Below are 11090 nucleotides of genomic sequence, written 5' to 3' on the forward strand. Positions count from 1 at the left end.
TGGCTTCACCCTTTCCCCATAGAGTTTTTGTAATTTCAAGCCACAGCCAGGTGATTTGGACACGGCTTGAATTGTGGTTCCATACTTTCATAACTTGAATGCTGCAGTGGGCATGTCATTTGCTGTTTCTCAGCTTGAAGATTGGGCACCTGCACATTGTTCATCCAGCTTTTAGGCGTAACTATACCAATTACACCGGTGCTCTTTTTTACAATATGATCACACATGCTTCCTGGTACTCTGTACTGAAGCAAGTTCTTCCTGCCATGCGGCTTGTGGGGAAATTGCTATCTAAGTTGTATTGATTTAATTCCTAGAGCTATTTGGACAATTTTTTTCACTTCAGTAGTCTTCACTGTTTCATCGGTGCTGCAGACACTAAAAAAATTGGTCTTTCTCCTTACAATTTTCAGTGCAAAATCTATCAAATAGTTACCTTTGATTAGAAAAAAACACAGGTGCATTTTGATAACTCATCCCCCCAAAATTGACAAAAATATTTTCAATTATCCTGGTACTATTAACTGGCATCACTGTTGGTGTTTCTAAATTGTAAATATTGTGTGTTGCTATTAGGATTTTTACAAACTGTGTGGCTTACACCGACATAGGATCAACTCCCAAACCGTACTATCTTTGGGACCGTGCCTTGTTGGATTATTATTGTGGTAAAGCACAATGCACATTTCAGGGACCCACTGCACCATACCAAATGTGTAGAATCACTTATGTAAATAGTATACTCAAAAGTGAAAATAAAAGGATGCCCATGGCAATAATGTATCGCAGGATACTTTTATTTAATGTGTTCTGAATTTCATAATAGGGTGAAATATTTTCACAAAATGTCCATGATATACGAAACTTGGACTGAATTCTTGCAAATCACAAGAAACTCATTTATCAACGAATTCGCTGTAAAAACACAGCAGCACAAGACTTCTAAGTTGCTAACCAAAATAATTTTACAAAAATATATTTCCTTTTGAAGCTAAAGTCAATAAAGCAAGCACAGCCTTACAATGCAGGAATCAACTAATCAGAAAAACAAACAAATGAAACAAGAATTGGACTTGGCCTTGCTGGGTGGAGAACTTCACAACCTTTTTGGAACACTTCCACAGTTTTAAATTATGATGAAAAAGAACTGGAGACCAAGTATCTTGTTTGACTTGATTGCCACATTAACACCATTCGGATGTCTCTAAATTGTTCAATTTATTGGAATCAACCCTTCTGCCATCAGTTCGGGGTATTTACACATATACATGTGGTCAATTTATTATTTTTCTACACTGAAGCTTTGACTGCCTGTTATGGTAACAGCTAGAAATGATGTCCGCTTACAGTAACATCTTGCTAGCAGCTATGGCCAATTTCCATAAACTTGTATGTCACCCTACCTGCAGCCAGTTAATAGACCGATTGCACCTGCTAAGTCAAGTGACCTACTGTGGGTATAGCAAAGTGTGTTTTGAGTGTTATTTACTAACAATAAAGCCGATTTACGGTATTTACCCAGCACATCAGTTGTCTGAGCACAGTAGGTTCCGTCTGCTTTATGTTTGGTGAATGATACTTATGAAACAATTTTCTTTTGGTGCACGCCCTGTTTGTTGATGTCTAATACCCACTATTGATCATGTGACTTAACAGGTGCAATTGGTCTATTCACTTCAGACATGACCAGACTGATTCTGAGTAAGTCTTCATCTGAAGTACCAACTATATCACGCAACTTGAATCTGTTGAAAACCTAAGTTTGGGTAAAGTAGACTCCTGCATGTAGTACATGCTGGTGGAGGGGAGCAGGTCCTATATTGGGGCAGAGCTTAACGGATTAGTCTATTAATGGCCTATTTGGCCTCCTACTTTGAAAATCAACCTGCTGCAATTTAAAGTGCATAATGGAAATGAAATTGCAGAAAAAAATTTCTATGTCTTAACTTATTTGGAAATTTATATACTTATTTACATAATCATTTCTTTTTCATAATTAATGATCAACTACAAATTAATCCAACCAAAGTGATAAATAGGCAGAAATTTCAGCAAGATGCAGGCAAAGCATAGTGCCGTAAAGAAGGTTGGACTTTTCCTTTAATTACTGAACTGTACTCTTTTCAACACTAACCTTCCCAGACCCTTCAAAATCCAACAAATTTTGGAGAAATTTGCAAGATTGAGAAAGGTGGAGCCCTGTCATAATTAGTTTAGACTGAGGTCTGCTAACCTTTGGAGTACAAGGGCTTGTTCAAGGCCTACCCTGGTACCATCGCAATGATGGAGTCCCCTTGGATTACACAAGTCAGTGGTACAAAAAAAATTAATAGTTTAAATTGCTGAGTACTCCAAGATTAATCAGCTCAGTTACAATGTGTCTAACAGTCCAGGCTGTGAGTGGCAATAACGTACACATTTAATTGGAAGCAAATACGCCGTTTGTCTTCTCTGTATGTTTGTCTTATCCCCTGTAGACCCATTGGCAATAGTAATACAACTTCACATACTGATAAAGCAAACAGACTATTTTCCCTTCCTGCCTCAGTTTGGTTACATTGGTTTCAATGGTAGAAAAGCAAGATGGCTGATCAACAATAGAGGTCTACTGGTGCTGGTATTAAAGTTAGCCGTAGCCCAACTTTTTGATGCAGCCTACTATTTCTTTCCAAAATTATGACTTCCAGGCCCACTAGCTGGCTGGGGGCATTTGGTTGCACATCAACGCAGGAACTTCTTTTTGAGAAATGAGACGTGTTTCATTTTCATGTGAGAATGCACAACCAAAGAGCCTTAAATGTGAATGTCTTTTACAACCTAGATATTATTAACCCTAACCCCCTAGGGTGTATGTAAAATTGTATTGAAATTGGAAGATTTGGGACTGTTAGGGTTAATAGCGGATTGCTAAAATGAAATCACACTTTCCATCAGGTAAACGGCAGATCCATGATGAAGTGAGCCTGGCTGAGTACAAAGAAACAAAGAAGGAACAATCAAATGTAGACAACCTGACCCAAATGATCAAAATTAACAAAGAGTGATTTCTCTCAAGAAAACCTAGAAATAAACACAGGAGAACTCACTGAGTCTAAGCTTAATCAATTTCAAGTTGACTTTAAAAGTGCACAAGATTTTAGCCTGCATACTTTGGAACAGTGCACTGGAAACTAGCGTAAGTCGGAACTGCAGAACTATCTGGAAAATGAACAATTTACAGAAAACCCGACACTGAATCTGAGGTCCGAAGTCAAGACTCCAAAAGAGAGTTACAATCCCAAACCTGAAAGTCCGGTGTTGCGCCTATGCTAAAAATGGTATTCATTTTGTGTTCATTTCTTTCTACTCACTCTATTTGTCTTTTTCGCATTCGCTCTGCATCTCCCTCTCTCTCTGCTTGGCCTCTTTGATCTGTTTGCGTTCCTTGGCTGACAGATTCAAACCCAATCTTCGCGAGGTGTCAATGAGATATAGTAGGACGCAGAAGATAATAGCCACTGTATATCAAACCGAAGTATAGAATGTTGACATCAAGAGAAAATCACTCCGATTCTTGGTCAATTCTTGAGGTCTGAAGCAAGATCTTTTCTCCAGAGGCATGGACATCCGCTACACGATTCTGAATGAGATTATCACTGCACCGTCTAATGTTCAATAAGATGACACTCAGGTGAAGTTGGCTCAAAGGCTTGAATTCTGTCTTAGTTTCTGCTGATTGTATGCTGCGAGAGCTTTTGCATGTTTAATCTTTCGATACTTAAACTTCAAGGACCTGTGGTATGAGAAATATGTCGGAAAACATGCGGTTCTCTCAAAAGTACAACGTTAATTACAGATTCAAAGCGCTCTGCCGAGAAGCTGACAATTTTTAGGCTACAAATCTCCGACAAGTTGGAGGGTGTCTTACCGCACAACATTGCACACATGAAGACTTCCAAAATTAGATAGCCGCTTCCATCAACAATGACGCCAATGATGATCGTCACAACGGCTAGACCAAGGTTCTGTATGGACTGCATGCTGTATGTACAGAGACAACGAAACAACAGTTAACGTCAAGATGCTTCAACCCTAACCCTGACTCAAGTCCTTCGAAATTCCACAGGAAAGTTTGAGAGGATTCTGCAGGATTATGGAAGGCAGAACCCAATCAATGATGCTCAAGGAAAGTCTCAAAAGATCAATTGTCCCCCTGGTTTCCTGTACAATGGAATGTTTTCAAGGATTCTTGTCGGTACGTAGAGACAAATATTAGGGAGTTAACGTAAGATATTCCTTCTTTGGCTTCCACTGTTCCTAGAGTCCATAAAAAGATAAGGGATCTTCTTGAGGAAGGGTTTTAACTAGGAAAATACTCTTTGTTGACTTGTAGAACACTTCAGTGTTGATTTGTGAGACAAAAACACAAGCACTGGCTTCATGGGGTTGGCTTTACTGCGAAAAGTTCACAGCCTCCAAGATGACAAACTGTGCTTAACAGTTGATAGATGACATTTGTAATTTGCCAAGGATGATGAACAAGGTCTTTTTAAAAACATTGCCCCTAGGATTCAAAATTCCATTGAAAAAAGACCCAACATTTTAGAGATTCAGAGAAGATAACTCACAATCCATAGGATGTGCCAAGTTGGTGTTCTGGCATAATGAAAGCCACCAGTGGCCAAAGGGCACAGGCCAAGATGGAATAAGCTAGTCCCATGATACTCTAAAACAAAACAAAAAACAGAGCAAAAATGAAAACTATTAACCACATTTCATCGGCCAAATGGTTCAAGTTTTGTCAAATTAGTCAATGTGCTTTACTAGATTTATTGATCTGGAATGGTGTGGCAGGGTATAGACCTATATCATGGGGTAGCCATCTTGCTTTTCTGCCATTCAAAGCAATGTAACAAAACTGAGGCTGGAAGGGAAAATAAACTGTTCCCTTTTATCAATATGTGAAGTTGTATTACTGCTGCCAATGGGTCTGCAGGGAATAAGACAACATGGCAGCATCATGATAAACGTCTATAGGAAAGTTTTGTTGCTTAACAAACTAGTCATAAGTTGTGAGCTGTATTCTGAAAGATATCATTGACCCTGTAAAAATCAACTACAACTCACCATGACCAAAAATGGAGTGATGAAGGTGAACGCTAAGGTTAAGTGGCAGCCGAGCGTGATAATCGTGCCTAAGATCACCCAGAAGATATTCCGTCCCGTCTTGTCAACAACAAAGCCAAACACCGGGGAAGCCCCAGCTGAGATGAAGTACACCAGACTGTTGACGATGTTTGCTTCAGCCGGAACCAGTCCGTACTTCTCTGAGAAGAAGACCCTGAAATTTGAACAACAATTTATTGTAAAGAATTGTTTAATATAAAGGTATATTTCTAAATCACAGATGCCATATCATAAAACAACAGATTTAGCTGCTTCCAATGCATTTGGAGTTCTTGAAATTCATCATGTTATAGAGATTGCTTGGTAAGTTGACATGGTATACCCCTCAATAAAATTTACGGATTTCAGACTTAAGTATGCATTTTATATCACTCAGTGCATGCAAGCTGCAATATTTGGTGACTTGTACTTTAATAAGGCAAGGACGAATTTCAATACCATTCACCCTACAAAAAAAATCCCGACTTGAGTTTTCCTCAAGTCCCGATAGTCTGCAGTTAGAGGAGAGAACTCCTCTACTGATGATGGTTCTCAATTTTCTTGGACACTCACACTCCAATGCCGATAAATGGAAAGACCGTGACATAGTAAAAGACACAGATGAGGAAGATGAGCCAGAGACTGGCCGGGAAATCCTTGACATCACGGATCTTAATCACCTCACCTAACGTGTAAAACAAGAACAAGAAAAAATACAAATAATGGTAACAGAATCAACAGGCTACACAGGGATTTCAAAGACTCTAACCATCCACATTCCTCCAAAATACACCAGAAGGGTTTGGAAGTTTTGGCATGAAAACAAACACCAGACTGGATGCTCCCTGAAAGTTTGAAAACAGAGAATGCACCAATAGCTTGCTGCACATTAGGCGATTTAGGACGATGCTGGAAAGTTGGTTGCATTATTGCCTGGAGAGATGTTTTCCTCAAATTGCTTAAAAGGAAAAGCTGCATTCCTTCATGTTTCTGCAGGCTCCAGGGTTACACTCTTAACATGGTCGAGAAATCCTTGCTTTCACAACCACAAGACTAAATCGGATTTTCAGTCCTATGGTTTTTGACGGCCAGCATTCAATTTACGCAGATGTGTCTTTGAAGTCTCTCAATGTTCTGTATGAAATTGCCAATAGAAATACACAGATCCAAAAATGTACGCGCCTCCACGGACACGGTAAGCTTCCTGACATGCCTTTGCCCATCATGTTACGTCACATGAAATATCTCTATACAATCAGTTTTTTGACAGTTAATGTCATCTAAAAACTGAAGAATCATTTCTGACAATTTCTACCAGAGCACAAACCTGTGCCGGCTTGCTTCCTGTTCAGTATTTTCTCCGCTCGGTAGTCAAGGATACCGATAATGATCCCACAAATGACGGAAAATACACACATTGCCACACCTTCACAAAGGAGACCAAAAACGTATCAATTAACATTTGTTACAGACAGTTGTGTTTAAAAAATCTCTGTACATTAGACAAAAGCAATGTTAAACCACTACCAATTTAACATATCCACACTGCAATTCAATGTAGCAAGATACGCAGAACCTTTGTGCTGGAACTTAAAAACCATGGAAAATGAATTATGGACATGTATGCCTTGTTTTGTTTTTTTTACCAACAAGAAGAGTGTAACCAAGGCGTTTGTATCCAACCAGGTCAGGGTTGATGGAGTCGTAAATCGGCTTGTTGACATTCATATTCAGTGTACTGCCCTTGAAGGGGAAAAAAAGAGAACAAATTGAAGCATATCATTAACCTGAACCTCCTGGCACATTATGTCTTTTTCTTAAAACATTAACTGCTATAAGAACTTTACACTGGCGTAACCATCTACAAGGGCTACGAGGGACCACACACTGTCCAACTCTGCCATCACTGGTAACCACATCTGTTGCCTAAGAGTCCCATAACACCAAGTGTGGCTTCTATGAGCCTCTGCTCCAAGTTAAAGTGCACCCTCGCTGACAAAAGAGAGAGAGGCTGATAAGAAGTTTTCCAACTGGGCTCATGCACAATCTTGGTGCACACACAAAGACCGTACATTCCAACAATATAATGCCAAATGCATACAGACCTGCACACCATGTGGTATGCGGCAAGTTCTCACCAAAGGACTGTTGTTTCTGGGTAAGAACACGTCCCTTCTTGTTCCCATTTAGAGCTGACAAAGAGCCAAAGCAAAAGACTCTACACACACAGCTAAAATTCTCCAGTGCTTAGCAAATCAGTCTGTCTGGCAGTTCCCATGATCAAAGTTCTAATAAGACCGTACAATCCACTTACAATTCTGGAGAAGCTCAGCTGTAAGCCAAACACCATGTTTAACTCTTTCTCCTTGAACCATGTGACTGCGTAGGTATTCTGAGCCACAGCTAAATTCTCCCCACCAAGTCTACAAAAGAAACAAAAATGTAGTGTGCGTGATATACCAAGATGGAAATTTCTTCACTCACAAATAAATTCTAAACACTTCCACTATAAGTGTGATGACTTTGAAGTTTACATGGGTTGAAAGAAATTTTTATCGAAACACAAATGTGGTTAACGATCTGGTCTCTTTCTGGGACATTACAATGTTGACGTAGGTTTACCTCCGCAGAGGGTGAAATCACTGTCCACACTGACATTCTTATCATCATTTCTCCTATTCGTTTGAACAAAAGTGGAAGACACTCTGTTCATAACAACAGCTTATCTAACCTTAAGGATCAAATGAGATGAGGAAAATTAAGCACTGATGATTTGGGAACCTTTTGTGTCTAATTTCACCCTCTACCCAAGCCTACAAATCAGGCATCATACTTTGCCCTTCCCACAGTACCATGCTCCCATCTCAAAACTTAACAGTTACTAGAATCATACTTGTACAACACAGTCTGACACAAAGGCAACAAGCTACAGCCACATGTAAATCCTCACCCAAAAACAAATCGCCCTGCCACCATGCAGATCCAGTTGTCAAACAGAGCTCCCAATGAGAAGATCAGCTGACAGTCAGAATGTAAAGGGGAAAAGAATGAACATACTCCTATTTTTCTCTTCGCTTAAATAAAACACACATTTTCCAGGCAAACAGTGCAATCCAACCATACCGATATTTTGAAGTCTTCTCGGTTTGTATACTTTTGATTATAGGTTTTCCTTCATTTCATTTTTTAACAGTTGATCTGCGAAAAGTTACAAATTCAAATCATGAATACAATGTTTGAATGAACTTTAAAAAACAATATGTTTTTACCTGTCCAACAAGAACGAAACCACCAAAAACAAGTGTTCCAATTCTGTAGAAAGAAAAAAAAAAGTATTTGACTGTTTCAGCTTTTGAGTGTCTCCTTGGTAAATTTTGAGCAAATTAAAACAAATCCACTAATTTCACTGCTAAAAATACACTCGGGAACGGGTACAGATTTTGTAGACGAATAACAATTGTACATAAAATAAATAAGACTATGTTCTCACCTGATGCCAAAAACTCTGTCTATCAGAAATCCTCCAAAGAAACAAAGTACAACATTCGGCCATGAGTAGAGCGAATACAGCAACACATAAGCAGACGTATCTATTTGCAAATCCTTTAAAAAAAGGAAAAGACATTGGGTTTTTTTACTTGAGGGTTATTAAAATTGAAGCTTATTTTACTGAGCCAATTCTGAGCCTTTGTGTATAGCACAGCAAAAAAAATTGCTCCAAAAATTACTGACTTATTTTTTCTGACTCTGATATGGGTCAAAGTTTACGCTACTCACACCCGACAGAAATCATCCAAAGATATGCTAACCCGGCAGTTTAGTTAAACAACATAACTAACAACTAGTTTCTACATAAACAGGTTGCTTATATTTGCTTTGCTTTCATTTTATAATCATACATGTATATTAATAATCAATATATCAGACAAGACTGGATTATCTCTGAAAAAGCCAGTTGGTTTGACGATTCAGGCCTGGTTTGCCTACAGCGATGGTCCAGTGAGATGCTTGCATTTGGCAAGGAGACAGGACGTCCTCAGCTAACCTACTTGGCAGCGCTCCCAGAGCAGAAACAGCCGCCCCTACATTCTTCGAACGTTCTTCACAGAACGAAGAGGAAGAAACTTTTTGACCTGTTTCCCTTTGAAAGACATATCCTGTGTGGAACTTACTTCCTTTATCTGCTCTTCCAAGGCAGCAGGTGTGTCGTAACAGTAGTAACTTCCTGAATATCAAACAGAAAATACAGCAGAGAAAGCCAGCGGTTAAGACACTGCCAGATGATTTACAATTTGACAGATGTACAGCTACAGTCAAATTAGCCCCACTAGTGTGGCACAGACCCTCGCTCCACTCCATCCTTAGAGACACATCCGTACATGCAATTTCGTGTCAGTGTGGTGAAATCTACGGCACACCCTTTTTTTGCACACACAAATGATCCTTATAGTCTCTCCGCTTTGACCATTTATTGAATGAATTCACTCACGTTATTCTGGTATTTTCCATTCTTTTTGCCTTTACCCATTCAATCTCACGGTCTCACTCTCACACGCCATCTTTAAATGAAAATGAGTCTGTTGAACTTTACGTCCCTTGACCCCAGCCCACAGACAGCTGTTCCATGTCAAGAACTCTAGAACCAAAAAATAAACTTACCTGCACAATTGAGATTTCAGTTGTATATTAGATATGTCTTTACATGGAACAGCCATTTGCGGGACGGGGTCAAGTGACGTAAAGTTCAATGGACTCATTTTAATTTAAAGATGGCATGTGAGAGTGTGACCTTGAGTTTTAATGGGTAAAGGCAAAAAGACTAGAAAACACCAGAACAACGTGAGTGAAATCATTCAATAAATGGTCATTTGAAACGGAGAGACTAAGGATCATTTGTGTGTGCAAAAAAATTGCGCCTACGATTATAAGAGGGTACGCCGAAGATTTCAGCGCGCCGACACGAAATTGCGTATATAGATGTGTGGCTGGACAGGAGCGAGGGTCCATGCCACACTAGTGGGGCTACAGTCAAATCATCACAAATATAAGACTGGAAGCAGTCAATATGTACCAGCATACTAGTCACGGTCCTGTCCATACCTGCAAACTGAGACACTACAGTTTTGTACCCATCCGCCATATGCTCACCACTAAGCATAAAAATCCCATCCCCTCCTTGTAGTTATATTAAATTTGAAGACAATTAAATTCAGATTAGGAAAAACCTCATCTGAGGAAGATCTGGCTTAGGTCATTTATCAGACTCTACGTAGTGGTTGACCAGTGTAACAGGATGTTACACATATTGCCTGCATGTCACCTCTTTTAAAATAATCTTCCACGGCCACAAATAAGTAAATAAAGTTGATTGGCTGATGACAAATCTTATAACAAAAAGATTTAGATCGACATACATGTATCACGCAAAGATCGGGCACTCACAAAGATCGATCGACTACACTCAACATCCTGACAACCATGACAACTGAAACTTAGAGAGGTCAAACAGATAAAACTTGGACACGGGTATAAGGGGACCCTTTTTTAATTTTCAACTTACCAAAACTGAGAAGACATGTGAGCACAAGAATGAACGTGTACCGGTGCCACAGGCTTCGAGGATCGCATATTCTCCAAGCTCCGCAACCAGTCAACTGACCGGCGTACTCGACATCATAATCACCGTTCACTCCCCTTGGAACACCGCTCGACAGTAGGGGCGATTTCTCATTAATCCCCTCTACATCACTGTCATAGCCACTGTTTTCTGCCATTTCGATCTCGGACAAATTTGTGAACTTTTACATGTAGTTTATGGGCGAACTGAACGTCCGGTGTTAGGTCTTGCCTCTTCTGCAATCACACTACCCAAATTCGCCTGTCGGCCTCTCTTGTTATCAAACAAACACCTATAGTTGAGTCTGGGTACCCGATCAATAAAAGTC

General features: G+C 39.7%; 1 protein-coding gene across 2 annotated transcripts; it reads right to left on the bottom strand.

The window, feature by feature from the left end:
- Positions 1-766: 766 nt before the first annotated feature.
- On the bottom strand, positions 767-11035 carry mfsd1 (major facilitator superfamily domain containing 1). 2 transcript variants are annotated; one of them, XM_022239441.2, is made up of 14 exons: positions 10706-11035; positions 9318-9370; positions 8636-8748; positions 8415-8457; positions 8096-8163; positions 7460-7568; positions 6792-6888; positions 6473-6571; positions 5719-5830; positions 5107-5320; positions 4608-4705; positions 3908-4020; positions 3351-3497; positions 767-2967 (listed from the first exon to the last, which is right to left on the bottom strand). In XM_022239441.2, the coding sequence occupies exons 1-13, from the start codon at positions 10917-10919 to the stop codon at positions 3352-3354; spliced, it is 1479 nt and encodes a 492-aa protein (XP_022095133.1). In that variant the 5' UTR covers positions 10920-11035; the 3' UTR covers positions 767-2967; position 3351. The 2 variants fall into 2 exon arrangements, with proteins under 2 accessions (XP_022095133.1, XP_022095135.1); XM_022239443.2 differs by having other exon boundaries at positions 767-2963; positions 10706-11034.
- Between the last annotated feature and the right edge of the window lie 55 nt (positions 11036-11090).

This window comes from Acanthaster planci, linkage group LG14, assembly GCF_054643075.1.
Source record: "Acanthaster planci isolate LZ-2023a linkage group LG14, COTS_SCS, whole genome shotgun sequence".
Classification (NCBI taxonomy): Eukaryota; Metazoa; Echinodermata; class Asteroidea; order Valvatida; family Acanthasteridae; genus Acanthaster; species Acanthaster planci.